This window comes from Excalfactoria chinensis, unplaced genomic scaffold, assembly GCF_039878825.1.
Source record: "Excalfactoria chinensis isolate bCotChi1 unplaced genomic scaffold, bCotChi1.hap2 Scaffold_68, whole genome shotgun sequence".
NCBI classification, from domain to species: domain Eukaryota; kingdom Metazoa; phylum Chordata; class Aves; order Galliformes; family Phasianidae; genus Excalfactoria; species Excalfactoria chinensis.
Window position 1 is genome coordinate 1,411,182 of NW_027315710.1, and position 13,522 is coordinate 1,424,703.

The following is a 13,522-nucleotide window of genomic DNA, read 5'->3' on the forward strand; positions in this document are numbered from 1 at the left end:
GAGAGCGGCTGGAATCCGGTCCAGAGTCCCACTCTTCTTCCTCTTCATACCAAGTCCTCCAGGGATGCCGAACCTGCGCCCCCACACCCCAGAAACCAAAATGCCCCAAACGGTGGTAACACAGAAAGAGGATATTAAATCCTTAAGTGCCACTGTTCTGCACGATGTTTTGTTGTAGAATACTGACAACAGAAATCACAAAGCCACAACACAGAGGCACTGACAGACGTGAGCCTGAAAGCACAGACCCCAGCCAGGAGCCCAGGGATGGCCCGTCAGCTGTTGCAGGCTGAAGTCACCGCACAGTCTGATGAACAGCCGTGTGCTTCTTGCTGGACTGTGGGTTTCTGAGAACATCTGACCCTGACAGCACCAGAAATGTCTCACAAGAAGGAGAACAGACAGAGTCACTGCATGTCCTTTATTCTGTTAAGGTACACAGAGAGCCTGGTTCATTATGTACAGTGCGTCTGGGCTACTACAAAGTTACAAGTTAAAGAGGAATTGGTTTGAGTAATGATGTTTCTCTGAAAAACATAACAGTATTAAAATAACAATAACAATAAATTACAGTTACAAAAGTTGATCAAAACAAAGCAAAGAGTTTGCATCAGTAAAAAGCTGCATTACATGTCATGAATTCCAAATGATGGGCAGTCGAATGTTTGTGAAACATATTTGTTAATCACTTTCCTCACTGCATCCTTTACTTCCTGGTTCCTCATGCTGTAGATAATAGGGTTCAGTGTTGGAGGTACCATGGAGTACAGAAGTGCCACCATCAGGTCCATGGATGAGGAGGAAACAGATGGGGGCTTCAGGTATGCAAAAAAGCCAGAACTGAGAAATAGGGAGACCACAGCCAGGTGAGGGAGGCACGTGGAGAAGGCTTTGTGCCGTCCCTGCTCAGAGGGCATCCTCAGCACGGCCATGAAGATCTGCACATAGGACACCACTATGAAAACAAAGCACCCAAAGAATAAAACGGCACTAAAAATGAGAAACACAACTTCCCTGAGGTAGGAGTCTGAGCAGGCAAGTTTGAGGATCTGGGGGATTTCACAGAAAAACTGGTTGACAACATTGCCTTGGCAGAGAGGCAGTGAAAACGTACTGGCAGTGTGCAGCAGGGAACTGAGAACCCCAGCGCCCCAGGCAGCTGCTGCCATGGTGGCACAAGCTCTGCTGTCCATCAAGGTCCCATAGTGCAGGGGCTTGCAGATGGCAACGTAGCGGTCATAGGACATGATGGTGAGAAGGGAAAACTCTGCTGAGATGAAGAAGACAAAGAAAAGGAGCTGTGCAGCACATCCTGCGTAGGAGATGGCCCTGGTGTCCCAGAGGGCGTTGGCCATGGCTTTGGGGAGAGTGGTGGAGATGCAGCCCAGGTCGAGGAGGGCCAGGTTGAGCAGGAAGAAGTACATGGGGGTGTGCAGGCGGCGGTCGCAGGCTACGGCTGTGCTGATGAGGCCGTTGCCCAGGAGGGCAGCCAGGTAGATGCCCAGCAAGAGCCAGAAGTGCAGGAGCTGCAGCTGCCGCGTGTCTGCCAACGGCAGCAGGAGGAACTCGCTGATGGAGCTGCTGTTGGGCATCTGATCTTCCTGGTCTTGGAGTCCTGCTTAGAGTGCAGAAGATAATGACAAGTCCAGACCATTCTCAGAGACACTCCTACTACTATACTGTGAAATGCTTTTGTTCTTCTATGTCAGTGTTCATTTAGCGCCACAACTTGAATTTAATTTCATGAAGTTCAACATCCTATAAGCAGAAGAAGCATAAGGAGTTTTTACCTTCCTCTCATTTTCTAATCTTATCCCATCTCCCTGGATTTTTTCATCTGTTTCATGTCTCATATCTTTACCCTCACTGCTCTTAAAGCCCTCAAGCCCAACCACTGTGCCCTTCACTTTCTGTTCAGGAAACCTGCCTATTTGCAATATAAGTGCATTATTCTTATCAACAAAAAATGATAATTTCAACTACTTCCACCCTTTATAAGGTTCCTCTCCCAGAAAGGAGAGGATGAAAACACATCACGTGTGACAGTTCACAAAACAAACAGCCCCCTTCAGATTTCTGCTTCCAATCCTTTTCCATTTCTTAACTAAAAAAAAAAAAAAAAAAAAAAAAAGAAAAAGAAAATTCCTACCTTGGGTCGTGGCTTGCCAAGGCGGCTCCTTGTTCAAGTTGAGTGCTGATCCTGACAAGCCACAATGTCCCATACCCAGCACACAGCCCCTGGGTCACAGCAGGGACCCTGCTCTGAGCATCCACCTGCAGTCCTGGCTGCACCACCTGCAGCCATGCTGGGACACGCAGCATTCAGGGCTGTGCTCTGACACTGCAGCACAGAAGCCCTCAGCTCAAGCAGAAGGCTTTTTCCACAGTAAAGAAACACTCAGTGCCTGCAGCCTGATCTGCAACAAAATGTCCCAGTTTAGATAACCCTCTATGAAAAGCAGCTCATGGTCTGCAGTGAGACTTACCGTGTCATGATCTGTCAGCAATGCTTTTGCAATGAGCTCACAGACTGCTCACACCGTACACATCCTGCAAGCTCTCTTCCCTTTCTCTCCTCTCCTTCTGTCACCTGCAGGCTGTGCTGTGCACAAGAGCTGCTCCTGGGCACAGCTGTCTCTCTGCAGCACTGCCCACTTGTATGAGCTCCCTGTGTCCCAGGAGCCCGGCCCAGCTCAGCAGCAGAGGATGTCATGTTTATCCTTCCCACTCATCTCCCCTGAGATGTCCCTGGCTCTTCTTGGCCAACAACTCCTGAAAGACAACAGCATCATGACTCTGCTTTGAAATCTGATGAATTAAACACCTGATGTCTAGTGGTCAGTGAAAAATTCCAGACACATGAGGAGTCCTACCAGAGGTAGTTTGATGAAACAATAAGGGAACACAGACAAGAACAGAGAGGGGTGGAATTGCCCTGTGCAGGACAGTGATCCAGCTGAGTTACTGCAGGCATCTCAACCCTAAAGGGAAACCTCGTGGCTGAAATGGGATTCAGCTCCCCATGGACACACAGGAGCTGGGATTCTTCTGGTTCTGTTCAGAAGTGCACAAGGAGTTGCCTGCATGTGAGCTCCTGCTCTGAGTCCTCAGTCCTTCAGCAGGGTGGCAGTTGCTCACACACAGATGCTGGGTGATGCCCAAGGTGTCTGGGCTGCTCCTTGATGTGTGACAGAGTTGTAAACCATGTGGGAAATCCCTGAGATAGAAACCTCATTCCTGAGCTTCAGCTGAGGGCCAGAGAGGGGAAAGAAGTATTTTTTGTCATTGTAAGTGACCTCAAAGTGCCTTTGTCACCCATCTCCCCAGAGTATGCAGTTTTTCAGCAAACTAAATGGATGAGCTCACAAAAGTAGAGCCAGATCTTTCTCTGTTCTCCATCTGCTGCATATTCTGGAGCTCAAGGCAACACAAAGCTAACATATGTCGTTATTCATCAACAGACATAACCTCAGTTTTCTGTGGGCTCTCAGGTGAATGACATCGGAAGCAGCCTCGTGTTGTGCCACTTCTCTGGGCTGTCCCACACACATGCAGCTGCAAATGCAGCATAGGGCCTTCAGGAAAGCCATGCCCTAGGAGTGTCCTTGCTGCTACATCAACTCCTAGACCCACAGTGGGACTAATGCCTGTGTGCCACCTTCTGCACATTAATACCACAGATGAGCTATCCAGTCAGGCTATGTCCAGTGATGCTTTCCAATCAGGATGTTTACTTCTGTGGGTTTTGCACTAATGAGAGCATCAACACATGATGAGCCAGAAATATTTGTAGAGCTGCAGGCCTGAGCTCTTGTTTGGGCCACAGAGACACAGTTAAATGGCTTCCACATCTGCACTGTTGCAGAAGGGGGATACCAAGTCTTTACAATGGATGGGCACAGAGAAAAGGAAGGGAGACTGTCGTCTGTGAGAGTGCACTGAGCTCTGCCTGGGGATGGCAGAGCAGCCAGGTCAGAGCTAATGGAAATGGCAAACAGAGGAGACCAACAGTGCCTGTTCCCAGCTTCCTGATCAGGAAGAGCAAGTGGAAGGCGCCCTTTGCAGGCAGATGGGAGCCTGATGTTGTCAGGCCCGTATCCCCTTTAGGGCCTTTTTCACTCCAGTATCTGCTGCAGGGACAGCACAGCAGGGCATGTGCCATCCAGGAGATCTGAGGAGAGCACAGATGGCAGCTTCTTGACCAAGCCGTGGTGGAACCAAAGAGGAGAGGTGCTCTGCTGGATCTCATACTCTCCGGCAAGGAAGGGCTGGGGGTAATTGTGAAGGTCAAAGGGGCATCAGGCCATGTGCAAGACGCAAATGGATGTCTTTTTATTAATTAGTTAATTAATGTTGAGGCTGTAAGCTTAAATGATGATCATAAATGTCAATAAAACTGAGACAAAGAATTGAAGACAAAGATAGAAATCAATGAAAATGTGTTAACCCTTCTCAACATGAGAAAATCTCATGTGTCCTGTCCATTTGGAGTTGTAAATAGGAGTCTTTGAGGGGATTTTTTGTCTGTTTTTCTTTTCCTGTATCTATGATCTTTTCCAGAGCCGTGTTTGCAGGACACAGATGCCTTCATGTTCAGGGACACAGACAGCGGTGCCAGTGCCAATGCCCTGTGACTAAAGCCCGGTGTCCGCCGCTGCTCTTCCCTGCTGCCTATTTGATGTCCCTCATCCTCCAGGTGTCTCCAGCTGTCCTAAATAAATGGCCGTGGTTAAGGCCACGTTTTCAGCAGGCCATCTGGACACACGCTCCTCCCACTGCCCTCCCGATTTCTCCATCCCTTGCATTTTGTTCAGTCAGATACCTCCCAATTATTATCTGTCTGATTTCTGACTTTCAGGGGGATTACTCAAATTTGCTCCATTGCTCCAAAGTCCGATGTACTATGTTGTCAACTTCTTCACCGTGATCCTATCTATCCCTTCCTATCTTTTCTTTTCCTTTTTCTTCTTTTCCTTTTTCTTATTCTTTTTAAAGCACAAAGTCTGAAAGATGTTCATTAATGTCTGTAAAGGTGTAGAAAAGTGTTGAAGACAAAGACAAATCTATGAGAATGTGTTAACCCTTCTCAGTGTTTGAATTACTCACAAGTCTTGTTCAGTTTTAAGTTGATACCTCCCAACTACCTGGCTGATCTATACCAGGGAGATTACTGGAATTTGCTCCATTCCTCAAAAGTCTGATGGACTCTGTTGTCAAATCCTTCACTGTGATTCTATCTATCCCTTCCTGCCTGTGTCTAACTCATTTCTTGTACAACCATTCCCTGCGAAAGACAAACCTCAATAGAAGCAGCTGGGACAAAACATGCAGTTGATCACTGTGTTTTACTGTTCATTCTATTGCATCACCTTTCCTTCTGTTTGTTGGCTAAAAAAAAAGAGAATACCTTCCTTGCCCATGTGCAGCAGGTTCTCTGTGGAAAGCCAGAGGGAGTTGGTGCAAAGCAGGTTTAACACTGAGCGGGTGACGGCAGTGGAGAAGAGTGATGCAAGTCCCATGGGGCCAATGTGAGTAGAAACAGGATGGGGAGGTTGAGGAGCAACTTTGTCCACACAGAAACAGAATAGAACTCAGTGGGGGCATCCTGGATTGACATCAGTTGCACAGTGCTGCTTTAATGTCTTGTTTGAACACAACTATAAATAAACAGACAATAAATGTCTGCTGGATTATTCCTCTTTAAGCTCTCTCCAGAGATCTCTCCATTTTGCTGAACAAGTTCTGAAAACCTGAAGAGAATGACAGGAAGGCACAAGGCTCAGGAGGCTCTTTAGGTGGTAAGGAGCCCCAGGCGGCATTTGTTGCTGAGTCCATCAACCTCCAGCGCAGAGAGAAAACTGCTCAAAGTGCTCAACAAGACAAAGTCAGAAGTAACAGTGAAGTTACTTGTAGTATTAATGGGCCCACTGAGGAACATTACCAAGCAAGCTTCCCAAGGGACTTGTTAGAGCAGATAATTGGAAGCCATGAGTACAGGCAGGCAAATGCACTGGCATGGTGGCTCTGATGCTGAGAAACTCCCCCTTTGTCTTATGAAGCAGAAAGGCCAAACCTTGATCTCCAGACTTGGCAGGGAGATCCTGTCCCTCATGTTGGCTCAGGGCCCTTCTTGGGGCAGGAAATGGAGAACTGTATGATGTCAAATGAAAGACAGAAGGACAGAAGATCCCAGGCTCTGCATGTGGTGCAAGGACACTGTGAGGTTCATGTCCCATGTGTGCCCTGTGTCTCATCGCAGGATGTGGGATGTAAGAAAGGCCCAATCTGATCATGTAGTCAATCCCAATGAAACTCTGAACTTCTGATCTCTCAGTTCCAGTGCCCTCCTTTGCACACCCTCCCATAGTTTGATGTTCTTTGCATACTGCGGTGCCCAGAAGTACACCCAGTGCTCCAGGTGAGGCTGCAGCAATGCAGAGCAGACAGGAACTATCCTTTCTGTTACCCACCTAGCAATAACTTGTTTCCTGTGCTGCATGGGACTGTTGGCCTTCCTTGTGGTCTGGGAACACTGCTGACTCACATTCAATTTGATGTTGACCAGGTCCCCCAATAGTTTTCAGTCAGTCCGCTCTCCAGTGTCCCATATCCAGTCAGTGTGTATGTTCAGGGTTTCCCCTACCCAGGCAACATTTTTACCCAGCCTCTTTTTTACCCAGCATGCTTTTACCTTCCTTGATACACTCCAGGGGACTGTTGGCCTTCCTGGCTGCCTGGGCACACTGCTGACTCACATTCAATATGATGCTGACCAGGACCACCAGTCCTTTTCAGTCAGTCCACCCTCCAGTGTCCCATATCTAGTCAGTGTGTATGTCCAGGGATGCCCCTACCCAGGTGCACAATCAGGCACTTGTTCTTGCTATACTTTATGCATTTGGTGCTTAGTACCAACTGGTACCCACTTCTCTGACTTGTCCACATCTCTCTGCAAGTCCTCTCCTCCCTCAGTGGAGGCAACAGCACCTCCTCTTCTGGTATCATCAGCAAACAGGATCAGAGCATCTTCTAGTCCCACATGCCAGTCATCTGCAAAAACATGGAAGTGGCCCTAAAATGGAGCTGTAGGGGACCTTGACAATGACCATGTACCAGACTGATGGAACCCATTGACTATAATCCTTTGGACCTGACCTGTTGGCCAACTGTTCACCCACCACGTTATGTCTCTGTCTAGCCGTATGCTGAGCATTCTGTCCAGAAGGGTACTGTGAGAAATAGTATCAAAAGCTCTACTGAAATCCTCAAGGATAACATCACCTTGCTTCCCTTGGTCAACTAAATGGATAACCTTGACAGAAATGGACCTTAAGTTAAACAGGACCTTCCCCTCGGGAACTTGTGTTGGCTGTGACCAATGACACAATTGTCCTTCAGCTGATTTTCCATAACTCCCACCATCATTTCCTCCATAATTTTACCACGCACTGGAGTGAGACTGACAAGTCCATAATTGCCCCTGTCACATTTCTTGTTCTTCCTTACAATGAGACAGCATTTGCTAGTTTGCTGTCAACTGGCATGACTTTAGACTTATGTAGATGCCATTGAAATGAGAGCCCAGAGCAAACTAAGGTGTCATCAGCGAACAAACGTAGATGTGCCCCAGCTTTGCAATGCCTTGAACTCCAGAGTATGCCACAGATGGAGCAGAGAGGAAGATCTGCCTCTTCTGTTGTGACCTCACCCATTTTCTATGTAGAATAACACTACATGATACATGGGGACTGTGTCTCTGCTTTGCTCTGCTCACAGAGGAGCGGTGCAGGGGGTTGCTCTCATGTCTGTGCAGATAAACTCACTTTCTCTTAAACTCTTTTTCCTCTGTAAACTATTCCACTATTTGTACCCTCATTTACACTTCCACATACCCTCTGGTACACTTCCATATGCCATCAACAATTACACTTTATTATACCGTCAAGACAGTTTGTCAAACAATACTGTTTTTAAGATCCCATATACACCCTTACTACCATATATCTTTCCATTAACAGTCTGTATTGTCCAGTTATAAACACCTCAACGCAGAACCAGCCCTGATTGGCCCACCTCTCTCACACAGTTCCTTGCAAGCAGAACTTAGTATTACATAAATTGGTTGACACCCATTAAATATATATATATATATATATATATATAAGTATGTTATGAATAAAAGGAAGACTAGGGAGACAGTGGGTACCCTACTAAGTGAGGGGGGTATTCTGGTGACGGGGAATGCTGAGACGCTGGAGATACTGAAGGCATTCTTTGCTTCTGTCTTCAGTGAAAAAGCTCTCCCTCAGGAATCCCAGAGCCTGGAGCTTACTGAGGGTCTGGGGAATGAAAGACTTTACTTGCATTTAGTCTGGGAAGAGGTGGTCCGTGAGCACCTAGGCCACACTGATGTTCTTAAAGCCATGGGACCTGATGGGGTGCATCAATTAGAGGTGTGGGAGATTGCAGCAGTGATTGCTGAACCACTCTCTATCATCTTTGAGAGGTCTTGGAGAATGGGAGAGGTGCCTGAAGACTGGAGGACAGCCAGTGTCACTCTGGTCTTCAAAAAGGGCAAGAAGGAAGATCTGGGTTATTACAGGCTAGGCTGCCTCACCTCATTCCCTGGAAAGGTGATGGAGCAGCTTGTGCTGGATGCCATCTATAGACAACTGGAAGAAAGGGAGTTTCACAGGAGTAGTCAGCATGGGTCCACCAAGGGGAGGTCATGCTCGACCAACCTGGTAGCCTTCTATGACAGTTTCACTGGCTTTGTAAATGGGGCGAGAGCGGTGGATGTCATCTACCTTGATTTCAGCAAGGCATTTGATACTGTTCCCCATGACATCCATAGAACAAAGCTGAGGAAGTGTGGGATAGATGAGTGGACAGTGAGGTGGGTTGAGAACTGTCTGACTGGCAGAGCACAGATTGTTGTCGTTGGCGGTGCAGTGTCTGGTTTGTGACCTGTAAGTAGCGGTGTTTCCCAGGGGTCAGGGCTGTGTCCAGTCTTGATCAGCATCTTTATCAGCAAACTTGAGAAAGGAATAGTGGCCATACACATCAAGTTTGCTGATGAAACGAAGTTGGGAGGATTGGCTGACATGCCTGTGGGCTGTTCTTCCATTTTGCGAGACCTGGACAGGCTGGAGAGCTGGGCAGTAAGAATCCAGATGGGGCTTAAAAAAAGCAGGTGTAGAGTCTTGCACATAGGGAGGAATAATTGCATGCACCAGGACAGGCTGGGGGATGAGCTTCTGGAGAGGAGCGCTGCAGAGAGGGACCAGGGTTTCCTGATGGATGACAGGTTAGCCATGAGCCAGCAGTGTGCCCTTGTGGCCAAAAAAAAAACCATGGATCTCTTGGAAACACTGAAGTAAATGGCTACAAAGATTGCGAAGGTTCTGGATCATCTGTCATATGAATAAAAGCTAAGTGAGCTGGATCTGTTTAGCCTTGAAAAAGAAGTCTGAGAGGGGACCTGATCCAGGACTATAAATATCTGAGGTGTGGGTGGCAAAGCGGTGAGACCGAACTCTTTTCAGCAGTGTGTGGAGACAGGACAAGGGGAAATGGCCGGAAACTGGAGCATAGGAAGTTCCACATGAATGTGTGCAAGAACTTCTTTAAGGTGAGGGTGACGGAGCACTGGAACAGGCTGCCCAAAGAGGGTTGTGGAGTCTCCAGCTTGTCTGGAGATATTCAAGACCTGCCCGGACGCCTACCTGTGCGCCTACTTGGTGTTCCCCAGAGGTCACAGCTGGGCCCTTTCCTCTTCAGTTTCTTTATTATTGACCTGGAACAGGGCATTGAGTGAACCCTAAGTAAGATGGCAGATGACACCAAATTGGCTGGGAGTGTGGACATGCCTGGGGTTAGAAAGGCCCTACAGAGGGATCTGGACTGGCTGGAGAGCTGGGCTGAAGCCAATGGGATGAAGTTCACCAACACCAAAAACCGTGTCCTGCAATTTGGGACGTGGAATGGACTTCCCAGGGGTGTGGTGGATTCACGGACCCTGGAGGTGTTCAAGGAATGAATGGATGTTGTGCTGAAGGACATGGATTAGTGGGAGCTATTGGTGATAGGTGAAGAGCTGAACTGGATGATCTTGTAGGTCTTTGCCAACCTTGGTGATTCTATCATTCTATGCTATTGTGTCCTTGTCTGTGTGCCCTTTTATTTTCAGCAAACACTCTCTGGAAGGACTCACCACATGTCTGGAATTAGTCACTGACCACTAGAAATCTGGTGTTAAATTAAACAGATTTTAATGTACCGTCACGATGCTGTTGTCTTTCAGGAGCTGTTGACCATGAAAACCCGGGACATCTCAGGAGAGACAAGTGGGATGGATAAAGATGACATCCTCTGCTACTGAGCTGGGCTGGGCTCTTGAGACATAGGAAGCTCATAAAAGTGTGTGGTGCTGCAGAGACAGCTGTTCCCAGGAGCAGCTCTTGTGCACAGCACAGCCTGCAGGTGACAGGAGAGGAGAGAAACGGGAGAGAGGTTCCAGGATGCGTGAGTTGTGAGCAGCCTTCTGAGCTCGCTGCAGGAGCATTGCTGACAGACCATGACAAGGTAAGTCTCATTTCAGGCCATGCAGCTGCTGTTCATAGAGGGTTAACTATAAATGGGACATTCAATAGCAGATCTGGCTTCAGACACTGCATGTTTCATTACTGTGGAAAAAGACTTCTGCTCCAGCTGAGGGCTTCTGTGCTGCAGAATTATTATTATAGTATAGCAGGAGGAGTGTGTCTGAGAATGGTCTGGACTTGCCATTATCTTCTGCACTCTGAGCAGGACTCCAAGCCCAGGAACAGCAGATGCCCAACAGCAGCTCCATCAGCGAGTTCCTCCTGCTGCCGTTGGCAGACACGCGGCAGCTGCAGTTCCTGCACTTCTGGCTCTTGCTGGGCATCTACCTGGCTGCCCTCCTGGGCAACGGCCTCATCAGCACAGCCGTAGCCTGCGACCGCTGCCTGCACACCCCCATGTACTTCTTCCTGCTCAACCTGGCCCTCCTCGACCTGGGCTGCATCTCCACCACTCTCCCCAAAGCCATGGCCAACGCCCTCTGGGACACCAGGGCCATCTCCTATGCAGGATGTGCTGCACAGATCTTTTTCTTTATCTTTTTCCTCTCAGCAGAATGTTCCCTTCTCACCATCATGTCCTATGACCGCTACGTTGCCATCTGCAAGCCCCTGCACTACGGGACCTTGATGGACAGCAGAGCTTGTGCCACCATGGTAGCAGCTGCCTGGGGTGCTGGGGTTCTCAATTCCCTGCTGCACACTGCCAGTACGTTTTCACTGCCTCTCTGCCAAGGCAATGTTGTCAACCAGTTTTTCTGTGAAATCCCACAGATCCTCAAGCTCTCCTGCTCAGAATCATATCTCAGGGAAGTTGTGTTTCTCATTTTTAGTATCAGTTTAGCCTTTGGCTGCTTTGTTTTCATAGTTGTGTCCTATGTGCAGATCTTCATGGCCGTGCTGAGGATGCCCTCTGAGCAGGGTCAGCACAAAGCCTTCTCCACGTGCCTCCCCCACCTGGTCGTGGTCTCTCTGTTTCTCAGCACTGCCTCTTTTGCCTACCTGAAGCCCCCCTCCATCTCCTCCACAGCCATAGACCTGATGGTGGCAGTTCTGTACTCGGTGGTACCTCCAGCAGTGAACCCCCTCATCTACAGCATGAGGAACAGGGAGGTCAAGGATGCAGTGAGGAAAGTGATGAGCAAATATGTTTCAATATCAGTGAACGGCCGATCTTTTGGAATTCATATAATGTAATCCAGCTTTTTTCTGAATCAAGCTCTCTTTTATTGATTGTTCCGTTCATGTTATATGTGTAATTCATTATTCTTCTTTTATATATATATATACTGTAATGTTTTTCACTAAAACATCACTAGTCAAATCAATTCCTGCTCAGTTTGTACCATTCTAGTGTAGCCCATACACACTGTACATAATGAACCAGGTTGCCTATGAACCTTACAGAATAAATTACGTGCAGTGACTCTGTCTGTCCTCCTTCTTTTGGATCTAATGGGGTCGGATGTTCTCAGAAACCCACAGTCCAGCAGGAAGCACAAGTTCATCAAACTGTGCGGTGGCTTCAGCCTGCAGCAGCTGACGGGCCATCCCTGGGCTCCTGGCTGGGGTCTGTGCTTTCAGGCTCACATCTGTCAGTACCGCTGAGAGGCCAGCAGCAGCAGCTGGTTTGCACGTTGATTGTCAGGTCCTCTCTTCTTCATTACCTGTGAGACTCTGCACAGGACAAGTACTTGGATATGGGTTATCACATCAGAAGTTTCCAAGCTTCATAGAATCATAGAATCAAAAAATTACCCAGGTTGGAAAAGACTTCGAAGATCATCAAGTCCAACCACAGCCTAGCCATAGTACTCTAACTCTAACAACACTCTGCTAAATCATATCCCTGAGCACCATATCCAAAAAGCTCTTAAACACATCCAGTGATGGTGACTCAAGCACCTCCCTGGGAGCCCATTCCAGTGTTTAGCTACCCTTTCTGTAAGGAAGTGTTTCCAATTGTTCAAACTAAACTTACCTCGGTGCAACTTGAGGCCATTTCCCCTCGTCCTGTCACTTGTCACCAGTGAGAAGAGACTTGCCCTGTTCTCTCTGTAAGCACCTTACTGATACTCCAAGAGAGTGATATGGTCTCCCCTCAGCCTCCTTTTCCCCAGACTAAACAGCCCCAGCTTCCTCGGCCTCTCCTCGTAGGGCTGATTCTCCAAGCCCTTCACAAGCCTCGTTGCCCTTCTCTGGTCCTGCTCCAGCACCTCCATGTCTTTCTTGTGCTGAGGTGCCCAAAACTGAACACAGTACTTGAGGTTTGGACTCATCAATGCTATTGCAGTATCAGGATGAAGTTCCCAGTCCTGCTCACCACACCATTCTTGATCCAAGCCAGGATGCCATTGGCCCTCTTGGCCACCTGGGCACACTGCTGGCTCATATTCAGCCGACTGTCCATCAGCACACCAAGGTCCCTTTCCATCAGGCAGCTTTCCAGCCACACTTCCCGAAACCTGTAGATTTGCCTGGGGTTGTTGTGACCAAAATATAGGACCCAACAATTGGTCCCATTGAAACTCATGCCGTTAACCTTGGCCCATCGATCCAATCTGTCCAGGTCTGTCCGTAGTGCCCTTCTCCCGTCAGGCAGATCAACACTCCCTCCCAACTTGGTGTCGTCTGCGAACTTACTGAGGGTGCTCTCAATCCCCCCGTCAAGATCATCAATGAAGATGTTAAACAAAAGCGGTCTCAGCACCAAGCCCTGGGAGATGCCGCTCGTGACCGGCCCCCAGCGGGATTCCACTCCATCGACCACAACTCTCTGGGCCCGGCCATCCAACCAGCACTTCACCCAGTGGAGCGTGCGCCCATCCAAACCACGGGCAGCCAGCTTCTCTACCAGAATGTTATGGGGGACAGTGTCAAAGGCCTTACTGAAGTCCAGGTAGACCACGTCAACAGCCTTT

The 13,522-nt window shown here is 48.4% G+C and overlaps 2 protein-coding genes across 2 annotated transcripts; one reads left to right on the top strand and one right to left on the bottom strand.

Annotated features, from left to right (window-relative positions):
• Nucleotides 1–626: 626 nt before the first annotated feature.
• On the bottom strand, nt 627–1,592 carry LOC140265151 (olfactory receptor 14J1-like). The gene has a single exon (XM_072361036.1). The coding sequence runs from the start codon at nt 1,590–1,592 to the stop codon at nt 627–629; it is 966 nt and encodes a 321-aa protein (XP_072217137.1).
• A 9,240-nt stretch (nt 1,593–10,832) lies between these two features.
• LOC140265152 (olfactory receptor 14J1-like) lies at nt 10,833–11,798 on the top strand. The gene has a single exon (XM_072361037.1). It carries the CDS (start codon nt 10,833–10,835, stop codon nt 11,796–11,798), a length of 966 nt encoding a protein of 321 aa, XP_072217138.1.
• Nucleotides 11,799–13,522: the final 1,724 nt, after the last annotated feature.

Excerpts from the sequence above, each read along its gene's own strand:
- LOC140265151 (XM_072361036.1), bottom strand. The coding sequence starts at position 1,592 with ATGCCCAACAGCAGCTCCATCAGCGAGTTCCTCCTGCTGCCGTTGGCA.
- LOC140265152 (XM_072361037.1), top strand. The coding sequence starts at position 10,833 with ATGCCCAACAGCAGCTCCATCAGCGAGTTCCTCCTGCTGCCGTTGGCA.